General features: G+C 51.4%; 1 protein-coding gene across 3 annotated transcripts in view; it reads left to right on the forward strand.

Annotated features, from left to right (window-relative positions):
- The first annotated feature begins 546 nt into the window (after positions 1-546).
- The window catches only part of LOC144102482 (high affinity choline transporter 1-like), a 30197-nt gene continuing 11869 nt past the window's right edge, over positions 547-18874 (forward strand). For 2 of the 3 annotated variants that reach the window (XM_077635755.1, XM_077635760.1), the window contains exons 1-3: positions 547-844; positions 930-1023; positions 15180-15327. In XM_077635755.1, coding sequence (XP_077491881.1) covers positions 710-844; positions 930-1023; positions 15180-15283 — 333 coding nt within the window. In that variant the 5' untranslated portion in view covers positions 547-709 and the 3' untranslated portion in view covers positions 15284-15327. Of the gene's footprint in view, positions 1024-15179; positions 15328-18874 lie in introns of all 3 variants that reach the window. The other variant, XM_077635748.1, reaches the window with a different exon arrangement.

An 18874-nucleotide genomic window follows, 5' to 3' on the forward strand; every position in this document is an offset into this window, starting at 1 on the left:
TGTATGTCATTACTGGCTTCTGATTGGAAAGCCAGTGGGGTGCACTGGCTCAAACATTGGGTCGGGTAGCGCCCCAGTCAGATGCCATTATAGCCCTTTATTGGAGCCAATTTTCCACGGTATTCGACCAGTTCAGGGCCATTATCGGCGTGCTGCTTGGGTCGGTGCCACACAATCTTTTTTTTTAAATCTCTTTTAGAGTTAGCTCTTGCGGCTTGGCTGGCCTAATAAGACAATGGTGGTAAATTTGCCGGTTACGACTACCTTGAGGTCGTCGAGGGTCGTCATTTAGTTAACTAATTAACCGTTACAAGCTTATTGGGTCCTGCCCAGCTGCCCTTGATCCGATGTAAGGGTCGGTAATAGCCAGGACCACTTCATGCGTAGATGAATATTGCCGGCTCGTTTGCTCTAGTACATACAAGACACGCACTTATAGTGATGAGTCCGGATAAAAGTGCTGCATGCTGTACCTGGTCCTCAGATATACGCACAGGTTCTGTGAAAGACGACGTTTCTTCTGGCCACCAACCCAGCGCGTGCATGGTTCCCGACTATCAAGCCTACTCGGCACATGTGCACCCCTTGCGCTCTCAAGGAAGGGGCGATAGCCTTCACTAATGGCCACTTCGGGCCCAGTCGCACCTAAATTTGCCGAGGGTATTCTGACCCATTATATTACGTGCTCTTGTCTTCTGGTCAACATCAAATGCCGCCTATAGCTGTGCAAGCACCACAACGTCGCTCGTTCGGAGTCCCCGTCTCCTGCACTCGGCTCCGGCTACAAGCTGCTGAAGACCACTTTCTTTCTCGGCATCATGCGACGGCTTTAGCCACTGAAATCGTATGCACGCCCCTCGCGACTGTGTCGCAGGCGGAGCCTACTTCGTGTCCAAGCTTCGCCAGACGGAAGCGCTCACCCATTCCAGCGCCGCCACGGCAAGTGGGTCCGCCTGCTGCTGCTGCCGCCGCCAGCCGTCGGCGGGGAGCTCTTCTGGACGGCCGCGGTGCTTTCCGCCCTTGGTGAGCTCGCTGTCTGGGGACGAAACGCTCATATTTGCGCTGAAAAAAAAAAAGAGGGCGCACAAAGCATCGCCGCGCTCTCCTCTGCGGAACATTCGGTTCTTCTTTTGCCGGCCTTGAATACGAGCTGATTCGGCCTTTTAGCGTTCACTTATGGTCACCACGGTGCCTCAACGAAGTTGGATATTGTCCCTCACATGGGGCCTGCTGTAACCCGGAAGCTATTACGAGAAAAAAAAAACGGGTGAAATAAGCCGCCTGTGCATTATGAGCGCCATGCACGTGATCGCGCGCTCGTTGCGATCTTTGTATGCGCCACAAGCCTGTAGATCTTAGGCTTCATTGAAGGTCTTAGCCACTGGCAAAATACAGACGGCAGCACAGCGACAGCTTACGCTGAGTTTATTGCTTTGCGCAGCAGATTGGCAGTTTTTTTCTGCAATAAAATTATGTTCGCATTCTGTTCAGTTATTCTATTCGATTCAACAATTCATATAAGCGCTTGTGGGGAAGCCATGTCACGGTGTAATAGCTACAGGGAAATTCACCACTGACTGGGCTGAATACCGACTTGGCTGGCAGGGCTTGCTAAGTGTAATAAACTCGGTTACTAACGTTACCAAACCTTGTTCCCGTTTGAGCTTCCCGCAAATCAAAAATACTTCTTGTATTACAGAAATTAACGAGAGAAGGCATACCAGAAAATCATTGGGTATTTACCGTCACTGGTGGAAATGCGAATTTCAGCCACAGATGAGGTGCATTAAAGTCACTGGAACTCTGAAAGTACCGCAATCAGCGGGCAGCACGCGGGCAACATTGGGCTGTTGTTGCCAGAAATGGTCCACCGCGGCGAGCGCGTCGTCTGCTAGGTGAAGGAAGTCTCCCTTTCGGCCGCCTTGTTCACCGTCTTTGCGCAAAACATAACCAATTGGAAGTATTCATGATCGAGAGCTTAGGTGAGAGGAGGGCTTACGAAAGCCCCGAAAGCGTCGTACGACAGCTGCGCAGCCTCTCGTTTTCTTGAGTGCCCGGGTGTGCGCCGACAACGAATGAAGCAGGCTTGTTCTTCTAGCGCTTTCGTGAGAGGCTCGCAAACGCATGTTTTCGGGCCCCGAAAAACTTTAAAGCGCTCAGGCTGCGTACAAACGAGCGAGACACAGCAAAACGTTTAGCACAGCTGTTCACTTGGAAGTGTGATGCGTAGATAACGTTCCATTTACGCTTTAGCTTTACGCGACGCGCAGGCCAACGCGCTATGCCCCCCCCCCCCCCCCCCCCCCCCTGATAAAATGCTTTCGCGACTGCTCATAGGCGGTGGAGGAGATGGTGAGCGATGCAGCCTGTCGGCAAAAGAAACGCAAAGTAGAGGAGAGCTTCGATAAGTGTTAGTTCTTGGGCTAGCTGGCATTGATTTAAGCTGAGTCTGAGTGCATTTAAGCAGTAGGCAGTCAGCGCTGTGTTCGTCCCCCTTCTCTTCCTTCTTCTTTTCGTTGGCCGTGTGCCGCTGCGCCGATAGAGCTTAAGACAGAGGAGAGCCTTTGTGGAATAAGCGTGCGTCTTAACGTGCGGACGCGTTGTGGCCGTATTTCGATGCAGGCAAAATACAGAAACGACCGTGTGCAGTGCGATGTAAGTACGCGTTAGATAACCCCAGGTGGCCAAAATTCAGCCAAACCCGTCCACATCGGCGTCCCTCATATCTATAACGTGTCGCTTCGGGATGTTAAACTCCACCATTTATTTTTTGTAGCGAGAGCTACACTGGGCTATCAGTCCAACATTTCGCGGTGCATGGGAGAGGAAAGTTGTGCGCATGCGCCGTTACCATGGCAACCGGAGAGGAGCAAGGTGCGGCGTGCGCTCGCCCCACCGTCGGAGACGAGTGTGACGTCACGCGGATGAGCAGTTGTGGGCATACGCCGATACCATGGTAATTAGCGAGAGCCCACATCTGCCCCGCGTTCTTCCTCGCCGCCTCGCCGCTCTATCACCCGAACCGCGCGTCGCATGCGCAGCATCACGTATAAAAGGCGGAGATGTAATGGGCGTCTGTATCACAACGTTTGACATACATGCACAGAAGGAGAGTCCAGCCACTGCTAAGCGGCAGCATAGACAAGAGAAGATTAACTCTTCGATCCTGAGGTTGTCGCCTGGCACTTGGCAACTCAACTGAGAGAGAGTGAGCGTCAGAAGGCGAATAGAGCAGCAGAGACGCCCGAACACAGCGAGGAACGGCTTGCCAAACGCAGATGCCAGACTGCCGAGCGTAATAGACGGCGCATAGCCGCCGAGATGGAGCCTATGGAAGGCGTCAGTCAACGGGAACCAACAGAAGAGGATGTGAAGGCCCGTCGTGTGACTGATCACACCATTCGAGCTTCCGAAAAGCAAGCTCAGCCAGGGAAACGTACATCTCGCTACGTACATTCGGGTATAGCCGAGCTAAGCTAGTGCAATTTTTTTATTGAAGCCTCATTAGCCAATATCGATAACCAGCAACGTCTCCGAAAACATATAGCTGTCGCGAACACACGCGCCCACAGACACGCACGCGCGCGCCCACACACACATACACGCAGACACACGTGCGCGCACGAACACAGGCGCAAGCACGCACACAGACACACGCGCGCACACGCACTCACACTCGCGCCCACGCACACACACGCGCGCGCGCACGCAGACACCCCCCCACACACACAGACACACTCTCGCGCGCACACACACACACGCATGTACACAGACGCGATACTGAACGAGCTACGTTGTACTTCATAAAACACGCCGGCCAACCAGCTCGGAAGCACTGCGCCCCGTCGGCCCCTAGAGCGAGTGGGCCATCCATGGCAGAGCCTAATGACGTAATCGCAACTGGCCAATAGGCGGCGCTGCGGCAAAGAGAAAACAGCTGCGGTACTTGCAGTGATTTTACTTTGGGTTCGGGTGTTGGATGGGGTTGAGGATGTACAGGGTGTATCCGTGCTTCACGCTTCACAGTTCCGCACGGTCGCTCATCCATTCAGTAAGCCGGGCATCTGGCGTGGCAGGCGCAGCAAGAGCGGTAGGGTTGTGGGGGTGCGGCGTTTACAGTGTTGGAGTAGTCGGGAGTAGCCGGCAGTAGCCGGGCACAGTAAGCAGAGGGGCGAGCTAGGGTTGCGGAGCTGTGCGGAGCGCGAACGACGACGGTGACGCGATATTTCGACGAACGTATATAGCTGCGAAGCTAAACACACTACCATCATCATTGTCGTCGTTTTCGCCGCCGTCAGCCTAACCGCGTCCACTGAGGGACAAAGGCCTCACCCATATCCCTCCGATTAGCCCTGTCCTAAGAAATTAAGGGGAGAGACTCACTCGTACAGAGGGAAAAACGCTTGTCTGGGCGTGTTTCGAGCTGAACACGCGATTTCTAACGACAACATTTGGTTAAAAATGGTCTGGATGTAAGCACATGCTGTTAGACTCATAGGATTTCATCGTCATTTTTCTGCCTTTCGGGTAGTAGCGGCTTTGCGAGCTGCGGAACACACAGTTGGGCCGTTCTAGACATGTGTGTTGCCTCTGTACCACTGCGGGCAGAGCCATTCGCTCCCGACTAGGAATGGGCAACGCACCCCTGAGGGGAGACGCGAAAACTCGGCTGCCGAAATATATCAGGAAGAGCCTACTCACAAAACCGGTCCCCAAGAACACGCACCCCGTGCACCGCGAGGGCCGTCGTAGGGCCAGAGCACGCGCTCTGCACGAAAGTACGGACAGCACTCGGAGTGGTGGTGGTGGTGGTAAACATTTATTATTTACAAGGAGGTGTTTGGGCCCAGGCCCTATGACCCAGGCCCTCACAAATCTAGGTGGAGCTCCTATTCCGGAGCCCCAATGGCGTCTAGCGCCGCTCGCGCCCCGGCGACCAAGGTCCGTTGGGACTGCAGGTCATGGCAGCTGAGTAGCGCCGCCTCACAGGCCTCCCTAGAAGGGTGGGAGATGAAGGATTGGGAAGGGTGGGGATTGGAAGGGCAGGCCCAGACTATATGGAAAACGTCCGAGAACGTCGCTCCGCACAGCCTGCAGCCACCATCAAATTCTGAATTGAAGTATTTCAATACTGCCGGTGGCACATCATTATATTTGTAACAATTTTGAGAAGAAGCCGTTCGTCTGCTCTCCGGAGACCCTTACAGGGTTCCGGAAAGCGACGATGACTGCCCTTATAATATGTAGTGATGTCTTTGAATGTAATTAAATATTGGGTAGGCTCGTAGTAGGCTTCCTGAGCAAGTCTGAGTGCCCGGGGAGAGAGCGCGCGGGACGCCTGATCGGCTAACTCATTGCCCTGGAGTCCCTGGTGGCCGGGAGCCCAGATGAGGTTACAGTTTGGAGGGTCGCTGGACCGACAACAATTTTGTAGGATGCGCCAGGCGAGAGGAGGTATCCAACCCAGCTCATAGTTCCGACAGGCCCCCTTCGAGTCGGTAATGATGTGTTTCACTTGTGGGAGGGAGAGTGCGAGTGCAATCGCGATTTCCTCCGCGTGTGTTGTGCTGTAGGCGCGGAAAGTGAGCCCTGCCACTGTGGTGTTGTAGTGGACCACTGCTGCGGTGAACCACCCCCCACGGTGGGGACCGGCAATTTCCACGTAATACACGTGTTGTTATCGACCATAATGTTGCTCCAGTGCTTCCACACGCGCCTGGCGACGGCCATTGTGGTCAGAGTGTGACATGTTGCGAGGAATGGGTCGGACCCTGAGGGCGCGTCTCCAGGGTTCTGGCGCTCGTACCCGTTCCTCAAAGGTGATGGTGTGTTGGATGTGGAGTCGGTCAAGAATGCGGCGACCGGATGTAGTTTGTGATAGGCGCGTATATTGGCTGACGAGATGGGCGTCTCTGCGTTCCCGATAGGTGTTGACCACCCCCAGGTCCAACAAACGCTGGTAGGATGTGGTAATGGGAAGGTCAAGAGCCTGTTTGATGACTTTGCGGTGCATGACCTCGAGTTGATCCTCGTCGTGTTTGCGCATGTGAAGGTAGGGGGTTGAGTAGAGAATTCTACTCGTTACAAAGGCATATGCCAGTCGCAAGGCATCTTTGCTTCGTAACCTCCCACGCTTGTTGGAGACTCGGCGTACCATACGGCCCACCTGATCACCATACATGCGGAGTTTTGCGAGTGTTGTGTCCGGTCTGCGTTGTTGGTGAATAAAGAGACCGAGGATGCGGATCTCCTTGGCCTGTCTAATCGGACCCGAAGGGAGTGTGAGGTGAATTGGAAGTGTCGTCCCGAGGAGAGGATCGAATATGGACAAATTCTGATTTGGTGGGAGCACACTGGAGACCACAGTATGCAGCGTAAGTGTCCACTGCCTCCGCTGCCTGTTGTAGGCAGGTCTCCATGTGCCCGAGATTGCCTTCTGTTGCCCAGATAGAGATATCATCCGCATATAGGGCATATCGGATGCCGGGCATAGAGCTTAATTTTGCGGGAAGGTCTTTCATTGCGAGGTTGAAGAGGAGGGGAGATAAAACCGCACCCTGTGGTGTACCCCGGGATCTGATGGTATAGGGACCGTGTTCCTTGTCTTGAATTCGAATGTATGCCTGTCGATTCGTGAGAAATTGCCAGATGTATCGGTGTGTATTCTGAACACAGTTGGTATCTTGGAGGTGGTTAAGTATTACTTCATGTGTTACATTATCAAAGGCTCCTTTCAAATCCAAGGCCAGGACTACCTTGTCATTGTGAGGGAGTTCTTTGGGCTCTAATATGTCATTATGGAGTTGTAGAAGGATGTTTTACATTATCAAAGGCTCCTTTCAAATCCAAGGCCAGGACTACCTTGTCATTGTGAGGGAGTTCTTTGGGCTCTAATATGTCATTATGGAGTTGTAGAAGGATGTCTTGTGTGGATTTCTGTGGTCGGAAACCAAACATAGTGTCCCCAAAAGTGTGATGTGTTTCGAGGTAAGTGGACAACCTGTCTCGCACTATAGTCTCCATCAGTTTGCCGACACAAGATGTGAGGGAGATAGGGCGCAGGTGCTCCACATCAATTGGCTTGCCTGCCTTAGGAATAAACGTCACTAAGGCTGTTTTCCAATCCGAGGGGAGAGGAATCTCTCCAAGCCAGATATGGTTGATGAATGCAAGGAGGGTACGATAGGCTGCATCCGGAAGGTTCGCCAGAAGTTTTACGGTAACCCTGTCCCGGCCCGGTGCAGTACCACGTTTCATTTTGGCTAGGGCCTCCTTCAAATCATGGAGATTGAAGGGCGCGTCCAGCTTCAGGTTTGTTTGCCCTATGTATGAGCATTGAGAAAGGCGAGGGTCCACCGTGGTACAGAGATATCTGTCACACAATGTTCGGGCCAGTTGTGTTGTAGTACCGGGAAAGTTATGCATTGCACGTTGTAGGTGCCGCGCCGTTTCTGCGCGTGTTTGATTGGGGTCAATAAGTGCACGAAACATACGCCAGTTGTTGCGGCCAGACATCTGGCGCGCAGCAATGTTGCACGATCCACCCAGTTAGTGTCGGCTAATTGAGCGGCATAGCCGGCAGCCTTGTGGGTGAGTTCAAGAATGCGGTGTCTGAGTTTCTTGTTGTGTTCTGCGCGTGTTTGATTGGGGTCAATAAGTGCACGAAACATACGCCAGTTGTTGCGGCCAGACATCTGGCGCGCAGCAATGTTGCACGATCCACCCAGTTAGTGTCGGCTAATTGAGCGGCATAGCCGGCAGCCTTGTGGGTGAGTTCAAGAATGCGGTGTCTGAGTTTCTTGTTGTGTTTCTGCTTTTTCCATCGTTTGGTGAGACTGCGGCGGGCCTCCCAAAGATGGAGAAGATGGTTGTTTACTTCAGGGGTGGAATCAGTGAGCTGAATGCATTGTTCGTTTTTGCGGAGTTTAAGGGGCCGTGTGTAAATGGTCGTATTAATGATGCAGTGGTCACTGCCAAGGGTGTCTTGGGTGTTAAGCCAGTCGGCCTGCCGAATATTGCGGGTAAGGGTCAAATCTGGGCATGTATTCCTGGTTACTGAGTTGCCCATGCGAGTGGGGTTGGCCAGATCGGTATGGAGGGTTACACCGAGAGTCGAAATTAGTTCCGCCAATTTTCTGCCTCGGGGTTACTCCCTAAGGTAGCCCCATTGCCGACATGTAGCCTTGAAATCTCCTACAATGAGCAGGGGGGTAGCGTCCAGCCGCGCGCATTGCTTCTGTAAAGAGCTTAGAAAAAGTTACATCTTTAAGTTTTGGGGGCAGTATATATTAAGCACATGAATCGAGGGGTCTTTGCTCCGCAAAGGTAAGACCGTGACCATGACATAGGAGTATTCGGGGGTCGATGGGAGGGTGACCTCTTGTGCTGTATAGTCTTTGTGAACTAGGATGCAGGTTTGTGTGTTCCTCTGGAAAGTCTGATAATTAGTGAGTTTGGTGTTAGCTCTGGGCTCCTGAAGGGCGACCATGGCCACGAGGAACTCAAAGGTTTCAAGGTAGAGGCGAAAGTGTGCTTGCTTCCGCCGGTCCTTGAAACCCCTGCAATTCCACTGGGTTACTGTGAAGGGATCTGTTTGTGTCGGTGCTCGCGGTCTAGGATTGGGGGCCATGATCAGAGGTTGAGGGGGTGAAGGATGCTGCTGTGTTAAAGAGGTTTGATCCACTGCAGCCCGAAGCCGTGCGGAGGGCGCATTCCTCATTATCGGAATCGTCAATACGACGAGATAGTTTTGTGGGCCGTGTGGGAACCCTACGGGGTCCTACGCGTTTAGAGAGACTTGGGTTTTCGAGAATCCATTTCTGGGTTAAGACTGATACCGAGCGCGTGATGCGGGCAGTTATGCTATCCATCTGGACAGCAATGGCAGCATTTATGAGTTGAGGAAGCTGTGCAGCAATGTTTTCGATAGCCGCCACTCGGGCCTCCAGGGCATGATGGTGCGCTTCAGTCGGTGGCGAGGGTACCCGTTCAGTTATGTTATCGTCGTCCTCCGTAAGGGAGGGCATAGGAGAAGAGTTTTGAGTGGCCAGAGCGTTAAGTCTGGCTTCGAGCTTCTCATTCTGTGCCCGGAGAAGAGCAAGCTCTCGTTTATGTTTAGCTTCGACGGTCGAAGGGGGGTTAGTGGAGGTGGGAGAGAAAAGAGAGGATGGGGAGGACTGGGAGGCCACTCGACTTGCCCAACTGCCCACCTGTGATTGTTTTGGCTCCCGCAGTGGGGCGCGATCGACGACGCCTTTTTGCTGACGTGGCCCGGGCGCTGGGTTCCCGGTGCCGCCGCTTGATGGCGCGGCCTTCTTGGGTTGTGAAGATGCCAGTTGCTGGCGTTCCTTGTCGTTGTATTGCTTGGAGGTGTTGGCGCGATCCCCTCGTTGCGCGTCTTGATTGGCACCGCCGGGTGGCGTGTTCGCCGCCTTGTCCGAGCGTCTTGGTGGTGGTGGTCCTTTAGCCCGCTTAGTGGGCCCGCCAGGTGAATGAAGCTATCGGAATTTGCCTTTACATTCACGGGAGCTGGTGAGGTGACTAGCCCCGCAAACAAGACAGATTGGCTTGCAGTTGTGCGGTGCCATTCCCTTTTCAGTGGCGCCGACATTTTGGCCGCATAGGCCACAGCGTTCTATCGGAATTTGCCTTTACATTCACGGGAGCTGGTGAGGTGACTAGCCCCGCAAACAAGACAGATTGGCTTGCAGTTGTGCGGTGCCATTCCCTTTTCAGTGGCGCCGACATTTTGGCCGCATAGGCCACAGCGTTCGCGTACTGGAGCCGGGCAGATGTCGACTCGATGGCCCAGTTCGCCACACCGGTAGCAGGCTGGGATTGTACGTTTGTACTCAAGAACTTGGGCAAGCTCGCAGTTGTAGCGCACGAAACGGTGGACAGTGGAGCCCCCAAAAGTGAGCACGGCTACGTTGGTGGTTCCCAGCTTGCGGATGGCTACAAGTTCATCACCACGCCACTGGATTTTGAGTTGAAGCGATTCACTAGTTTCACGGTTGTGCACCGTGATAACCCCACGACACACATCACCAGTCAGTTTTCCATGTCCGCGCATGGCAATGAGGCCCTGACCGGCGGGGAGTTGAAAGTCTGTGAGCAGGCGTCGGACCACCTCTTCTTCTTGCGTGCCACACACCACTAGGCTCTGTTCCCAACTAGGGGAGATATAGTTATGGCGTTGGGCTGAGTTGGTCGAGCGTAATGAGTGAGGGCAGCGCCAAACTCACCGTATTGGAAAGCTGCTTTTAGATAGACCGTCGTTGTAGGCTTGACCACTACGACAGTCCCCGGGTTGCATGCGCACAGGTGGTTTGGGCACCCGCGCGCAGCTGTCACTCGTGCACCCCTCGCAGTACGAACCCCAATGTTACGACCACTTACGACCACATGCTGTGGGATCGTAAGGAAGAACCGCCTCCGGCGTAGCTTGCAGAGATCCCTTCTCTCGAGCGGTGGGAGGCTGCAGGCTGGCCAGCTCAGACCCCAAGACGCAAGTCCGGGCCGTCAAGTGGGCCAACCACGTCGCCAACAGCCATGGACTAGCGGCCACCTAACACGGCCCTCCGATCACCAAGATCTTTTTGACGAAACAAAATGCTTTCCAATACAAACTAATAACCCTTAGGACAAATATATTTATCCTAAATTAAATTTCCCAACCAAACAGACTTGTGTCAAATGTTTTCTTTTCGATAACTCTCATTGTTAACTCTTCCCAATCCAGACATGTCAGTACCGCCTGTAAACACTCAGTGAATATTACTGAAAAATCGTGCCTTCCTGCCTGACACCGTTCCCTGTAGGGATTTCTTTGCTGAGTTTATGGAGGACTGTGGTGGCTGTGCAGCCGCTATAGATAACGCCTCTTCCACACCCTTGTCCCGTAGTGACTGCTGAGGTTTCGACCGAGTCAAATGCTTTCTAGTTTTCTATGGAGTGTATAATATATATATATATATATATATATATATATATATATATATATATATATATATATATATATATATATATATATATATATATATATATATACGTATATATATATATATATATATATATATATATATATATATATATATATACGTGTGTGTGTGTGTGTGTGTGTGTGTGTGTGTGTGTGTGTGTGTGTGTGTGTGTGTGTGTGTGTGTGTGTGTGTGTGTGTGTGTGTGTGTGTGTGTGTGTGTGTGTGTGTGTGTGAAGGAAGCCAACAGTCACCGAAACCATGTTGCACAGGGGAATGTTTCTATTGTTTTCTTTAATTTTTTAGTGCTTTCGATTAATCTGTTGCTTAAAGAAAGTTAATTATAAAGCAGCAGAAAAAACAACCATGCCGCTGGTGGGATCCGAACCCACGACCTCCGAATATCGCGTCCGGTGCTCTACCAACTGAGCTACGGCGACGGCTGTCCACTCTGCTGCTCTCGTGGGTATTTATGTTTTATTGTGTGTAAGCGAACCTTGAGAGTGTTCACCAGCGCCACCCTCGTCCATAGCGGCGAACGTAGCACGTCCTGTATTACCGCGAATGTGACGTAGAACGTCATCTAACGGCGAGGGCGGAAACTGTGCTGCGAGAGCCCTCTTATGCTATCTATGGCATCAGCACTGCCAGAACCGAGACCCTCGTTAAGCTATTAGCAGACAAGGTAAACGAAATGAGGGGCTCGTTTGACAAACATATGAAGGAAGCCAACAGTCACCGAAACCATGGTGCACAGGGGAATGTTTCTATTGTTTTCTTTAGTTATTTTAGTGTTTTCGATTAATCTGTTGCTTAAAGAAAGTTAATTATAAAGCAGCAGAAAAAACAACCATGCTGCCGGTGGGATCCGAACCCACGACCTCCGAATATCGCGTCCGGTACTCTACCAACCGATTTATTTATCAACGTTTCGACCGCGGTGCGGTCTTCTTCAGGAGTGTAGTGGTATCGCGTCAGATGGACGTTTTAAGTTTGTGAGCTGCAGAGGAGGGAGGAATTAGCGTAACAGGCAAACAACAACAGCAGTTGAAAAAATTAAACAAAAAATGAAAATGGGGGTGCGGGGAGCAGACAGGGACAAGATTGGGGGAGGTAGCAAAAAATAGAAAGAAAAGAAAATGGGGGGGGGGGTGAACTAGTAAGGAAGGACGGCCAAAAAAGGAGATGGCGAAACGAGAGAAAGGGAGAGGAAGACGGTGCGGGGGACATGGACAGCGCGGCAACAACAGGCGTACGAAAGCAAAACGTGCAAACAAAACACACAAACAAAATGCACAAACACAAAGATGGGCGCCGCTGCAGATGCGTGGCCAAAGAGGCGCCACTGCGCAAATGACACTGGCAGCGACGAACAGGCCAAACCAGGCGCCTTGTGGGGGGTCTCACTAATTTCCGGTGAGCCGAGGGCTAGAACGTTAAGGAAGGAGTGGGCTACGTTAACGAGCACATGTGTAAGAACTTACACAGGGGGTCTGGGTTTCACTGAACAGTGCATCCCTCTCCCTGGGCGGGTCGTTGAACCGACTTCGTCCGGAATACTTGTTTGCAGTGGAGGAGGGTCGGGCTGTGTACAAGGATTTCAAGTTGTCGGAAAAAAGTAAGGAAGGAACGTCAAAGCTTATCAATACTGCACGAGGCAGGATAGAGTAACTAGGGAGGTGTATGATTGCCTGGTATATACACTAGGATTATCAGAGTTAGCCAATTAACGAGAAGTGTAGTATTTTTTTTTTTGTTTGGAGGTCGTGAATAAAAGAAAGGGTACCAGGCTTTTCGTTAAGACCGTCTTGAATAGTATTAAACTTGTGGATAAAATAGGATTCACGTTGTTCACGTTATCACCTGCTTTTGAAGCCCCTTGAATAATTGTTACTTTTAGTTGGTCAAATGGGTGTCCTTCTGAGTTTACATGCTTGGATAGGGGAAGATTTGGGAGAGACTTGGTGTGTGCGCGGTGTTGTTAAATCGAATGCGGAATGCAGTGTTTGTCCTTGTGTAACCAGCAATGCATAGGACAGACAAACACAGCATCACCTGAATAGTACTGTGAATATAGTTTATTGTCTAGTCGCCTTTACGAAAGCCTGCCTGGTGATTTGGTTGATTGAAGTCTAAGGTCACACTGATTATATTAGCGATTGCCTTAGTGAATACCTTGTATAGAAAGGACAGTAAGCTCATCGTTCTGTAGTTTCCAAGTCCTTGACGTCCTCCTCCATTGTCCATCTCTTAAGGTAAAACACATGCAGCCGCTCATTCTTAAAACAGCGCGAACAAGACAGACGCAAAGCAGAGAGGTACACACGAGCGCTGACTTAAAACTGGTGATTGATTACGAAGAGGCCCACTGCCTTGTACACTACGCTTAAAGAATGATCTGCCACCGACTCGCCCAAGCTTCTACATTGACATACAGCTGGCACAGTTGCCCAAACCATGCGCTTAATGTGCTCAGCGTGCAATCAAATTTGCACTGTCTCTGCTTGGTTGGATGAAACAAGCGGCGGAACGCGACAGATTTTGGCAGGTGTAAGGGATCGGATGATCCGCGGGGTCATCAGGACCAGTCGCCCGGTCTCGGCGCCTACCCGCGGCAGCCCCGTTTTGACCCCCCCCCCCTTCCTCCTTCGGTGACGGGCGGCGGGGGAGCGCGCTGAAAAGGAGCGCCCGTCTTGGGGTGAAGCCACGCTGACAGGGACGGCCACGCGCTTTTGTCCTCGCACTGTTCTGCGCCGGAAGCCCCCTCGTCTTGACAAGACACCAAACGTGACGCGACCTTGCGACCAGCATCTCATGGGAAGATCTTGAAAAGTAGTACAATACAATTTTTTCGTTTTACTGGTCGGCGTCTCTTTGTTTTGAAATGTATCCCCCCGGCCAGACGGGATTCCGTCACACTCTCGACTTCATTAGCCTTGTCAAAGAGGGGAGCAATGAAAATGACGGATGGGCAGCGGCGACCAATTTGAAATAACCCCAACGAACGGGTATCGACGTGGAAGCTAAGCCGCGTGTGCTCACGAGAAGGCTAATCCCACTGGGAAGGTCGGGACCGAGCCGACAGTCGCACACAGCGGAAGCACCCCGCCGGAGTCCGATGACAGCTCTAATTGCGGAACAGCGCCCGGGTTGACGAGCTTCGACGAAACCGATTGCACGCGTGCGCGCACGATTGTGTGGTTGTTTTTGCTTTTCTTTTTCTGCGGGAAAGAGTTCTTTCTTCAATACTGAAAAGGCTGCCGGGCGGGACAGGCAAACCTTTGGACCAAGGGTTGTGGCGCCTTCTGAGAAAATGGGTTTTCCTTTTTTTGGAAGAAATTTGACGTCCATTTTTAGTGTTGTTTACTTTAGGGATAGGGTCCACCTTCTTGTTATTGTCTAACCTTTTTTCTCTTTAAATTGTCTCTTGTGCATCAATTTGTTTGTAATGTAAATTTTTGTATATAAAACAGTCAAGTCACACTCCCTTAATACCTGCATCCTGATTCGTCGCAAGACCGTCTCTGATGGGGCCTCCCTAGTGCGAAGAACGCCTTCGGTCATCAAACCAAGCAACCGTCTCGGGCGGTGGGCACCTCTGGTGCGAAGAACATAACGAACCTAGTAAGGCCTGCAAAGAGAGACCTGCAACTTTACTGCAGTTTTAATGCAGAAGGTAATATCGGCACGTGACACCGTAGTGGAGGCATGCAGAGCAGGGACCGTATTTTCGAACGTTTATTTCGACGATCCGTCTGCCCCTCTGTCAGCTAAGGCCAGCGGCGGGGCACCAGGGCTGCATTGTCGGCGTGCCCTGCGTGGTGGTGGCTCCGGTATGCCAGGGGCCATCTTGAGCAATGGCAAAAAGGCAGAATGAGATAACAATCGCTGCGGTATACGGGGAGACCGCGGATGATTGACAAAGCGAGGAAGCCACTCACGCACTCCGTGCTTCGTTGTAGTCTGTCCTCACGGCCTCGTTTCTCAGACAATGCGTTCTCAACAAAGGACGCCAAGCGGCTCTGTGCTGGTGCTAATTAAACGGTCCACGGATCCCCACAAGCCTCCGTGGCGGCGCGAGTGAGACCGCGCCTCAGCTTTGAAGGCGCCACATGGAAGAGTCCTTGGTGCCAGATGATGATGATGAAGATACACCGTAACTGCTGCCCTGCTTAACTCCATGTCGGTTTGACTGCGCAGGATCGACCGTGGAAGTCATCGTGCAGCTGGACGCGCGCATGGCCTTCGTGGTTTCGGCTCCGGTGACCTTCTTCATACGCCCCTTGGACGACTCTACTCCGTGACGCACACGGACTCGTTTCAAGCAGCCGGTATCTCAATCGGCCTGGTGAGCAGTTCCTTTGGCCTACGTTGGGGGTTGGCCGTTATACAAGAAGATAACTGCCATCATCCTTACATCGTGTTTCCGAAAATTACCTAAAGATAGTTTGTTTTTTTTTCCTCTGTGATGAGCACTTCTATTGTCGCTTTTATCCGCTTTACTTGCGGCGTGTCATCCCGCAGTTTTACTGTCGACAATGCGTGCTTCTATGGTAGATATTCAAGTACAGTCAAACACAACTAACGAAGGGCAATAGACGCCAAGAGATGCACAGTCATCGCTCTTCCACATAAAGTAAGGTGATCCATTCACGCACAAAGTGCGCGCATGTGCGCAGCTGGGAACAAGAGGGCGCCTAGTAAACCCGAAAACAAAAGGTCTGAGCTTCCGTTCGATTACGGTGTAACGCGCATGTTGCTAGAAACAACACCTGGTGGCCGCACGCAAAGGGATCCGGTGCACAGGAGAGGTCATCGAGCTGAGGAGATGGCTTCCACCTGCGCATCCTCTCTGGATCTGGCTGCAGGATTGTCCGCCGACTGTGCAACTGTGAACTGACAAGGCGACGAGATGATGATAGCCACAGAAAGTGCAATAAAAACATAACTGTACGGTAAAACAGTCAGGTAGTGCAATACAAGGAAGGGTCTGGAAAGCAGCACTAGTGGAGTCGCGTCACCAAAACTAGTAGTAATTTCTTGCAAGCTAGTCAGTGCTGCTTTGAACCTTCAATAACTGCGCGACAAATCAAGCATGTTAAAAGGGGCACTATAACACGCTTCCCAGCCACGCGAAAACGGTTGCGGCGCCTGATCGGAGCACAAGGCTGTACCCAGAAGTTCTGGGCAAGTATATTTTCGACGTGAAATAGTTCATAATTTATTAACGCAGTTTTTCATATATCGTTACATTTCACTATAGCAAAGAATATTTTCCCGCAGATCTCCCCTCGGCAGGTTTGCGTTTTTTTTTGCTATTATCTGTTTTCAAGAAACGATGCCCATTAATTCTATATGGCAGTCTTAACTATTCGACGTAAGCGATAGACAAAGTTTAAAAGAAAGATTTTGCTACGCATCGGAAGAATGGCCCATTAACTTCAATAATCCAGGACTTGGGTGTTTCACGTGACGATCGAGAGCTATCTATTTATAAAAGACTGTCATAGTCATGATGCAGCAATGTAACTGAATCAGCATTGTTAGGGGCCACATAGCGAGAAGCAGCATACTTTACTTAATGCTAGGCTAACTGATGTGTTGGAATTGTGAACCGCAACTTGTACAAAAACTGCGATAATCTGGAGCTTGTAAAGCGTGAACGCGAACTTTATACTGGTGTATGCTCTTCCTGAACTGCATCGTTTGAGGTGTACACTTGTTCTATTTGTACTGGAAACGACTTGTTAACGGTCCAAAGGAGCGCGTCAGACCGCAGACGAAACTGCGGCCTCTTGCCCGCTCTGATGGCAGCAGCCGTGTGCTGCTGCTACAAACAGCCTCGGTGCGCCATGCGTGGTAGCGGCCGGCACGGGTGCACCGTGAGCTTCAGAACACACGCTTCTGCTGCGCCTTCATTTCGGATTCGGCCACGCTCCGCTAGCAGCGGAAACACACTTTCATTGCGCTGTGCATATCACGCCATTCAAAGGCGGTTCGGACACTGCGCAGCTTTCGAACTCACGTTCAAATCGGTTTAGGAAGTTATTAATCAGTCTCCACACAATATTTGTTATTTTTAACTTAACAATAGCTTTGCTCACGCTTTGCGGCAACTAGAACGCGAAGAAATGCTTGGGATTGGGCTAGCTGGAACATGATCCTATGTTCGTGTTCTCTGCAGCTATCTTTGTCAACCTAATCAGCGCACGTCTTGCATATGTAACAGTGCGTAGCTCTTCAACTGTGTTCTCGCAGCCATTTTATTTCCCTTTTTTTAACCCTTGCGTTCACGTCACAAAGCGCACCCCTCCATCGGCGTTGAATCTCAATCTTTCACTTCCCAGACTCTTTTTGAGAGCCCGTTCAAACCGCACTGGAAATAATATGCCGTACTCAAACAGATCTGTGCTTTTGCCCTACGCTTGCAACAGGCTCGAATAATAGCGAAAGGTTGGGGGACCCCGTTAATCTAGTTTGGTAATGTAGTTCAAAGGGCTCTGCAACACCAGCTGACCATGTGCGTTTTCTCTTGTTGATATCGTATATGTGCGGTAATGCTGTAGCGTATACGTCCTAACACCGGTATTGAGGTGTTAAGCGTTTTACTTAGCTCGAGAAATAAAGCACCCCACGAGATCTTCGTTTCAATGTTGCGGCTCTAACAACAGCTAATATGACGAGCATTGCGTCATTGTGTGGGCTCCCGATTTCTGCCAAAAGACTGGGAACATATATTAAATTACGCTGCAACATTTTACAGTGAGTCAAAAGAGTGAGCGTATCAGCCATAAAAGATGAGTGCTGGACAAGTAACGCGAAAAACACTGGCAGATGTGCCATTTTACTGTCTGGTTACATTCGGGCGTCCGCCCGTCTGTATTCTTCGTGCAAACTGCTCGAGACTGGAACGGCCTGCCATTCGACTCCGTGCACCACTCCGATCCACTGCACTTCAAGGCTGCCATCCAATCTCCCATTAGTGACACACTCAGCCCATCCCTCATGTAATACCCCATTCCTGGGGCATTTGAGGTATTGATAATAAATAAATAAATTACCGGTGTCGTCGGCAAGGTTCACCTGCTGGAAGCCTCACTAAGCTCCTTCGGGATGGTCCCGAGCCACGTGATAAGAATCGCTCCCACATTCCCGACCCGAGTACCCAGAAAAGCATCGCCCGGGCGGACTCCCGGCGAAGGGGAGAGGCCGCCGCAGCGAACCAGCTGCAACTATTTTTCCCAAAAGCGCGTGACTAAGCTGAGAGAGCTAATGTGGCCTCATTTCCGGTAGAAGACGTTCAGCATGGGGATATGTCAGCGAGCTGGAGGTCGCTGTCCGCTAATATTCGCAGGCATGGCAAATGACCAAGCGACTCCTTCGGGCTTCTTGACCGACCGGGCGATCTTGCCCCGCGCGTCGGCTGACATCAAAAGAACAGCTGTCGGCGGTGCGTGGGATCTTTCGGCTGGCTACGAGGTTATCCCCTCCGCAGTCGGAGTGGGCCCGAGTGCATCCTCCTCTCTCCCTGGCTCGACACGTGACGAGGGCGTGTCCCTGTGCGCAATAGTGCAAGTTTAAGCCACTGCCACCCTGGCGGAGATGTCCTAGCCCCAAGAGCGATGCCCTAAGGGCCAACATACGTCGGGACAAGTATCCCCCCCCCCCCTTCATAGCAACAACCACCACCACGTTCTAAACTTGGGAATCTAGGGACGGAGAACTGCATAAAACTGGACATCTGAGTGCATTGAAAAGGGTGCTCCCTTTTAATGCTCCTTCCGGATGCTCCTTTTGGAATGCTCCATTTTGCATCCTCCATCGTGATCATTCCTCCTGTAACAATGTAAATAATGCAAATAAACCCTCTCGTAACCTTCCTCCCATCATCCAAC

Source organism: Amblyomma americanum, chromosome 1 (assembly GCF_052857255.1).
Source record: "Amblyomma americanum isolate KBUSLIRL-KWMA chromosome 1, ASM5285725v1, whole genome shotgun sequence".
NCBI classification, from domain to species: Eukaryota; Metazoa; Arthropoda; class Arachnida; order Ixodida; family Ixodidae; genus Amblyomma; species Amblyomma americanum.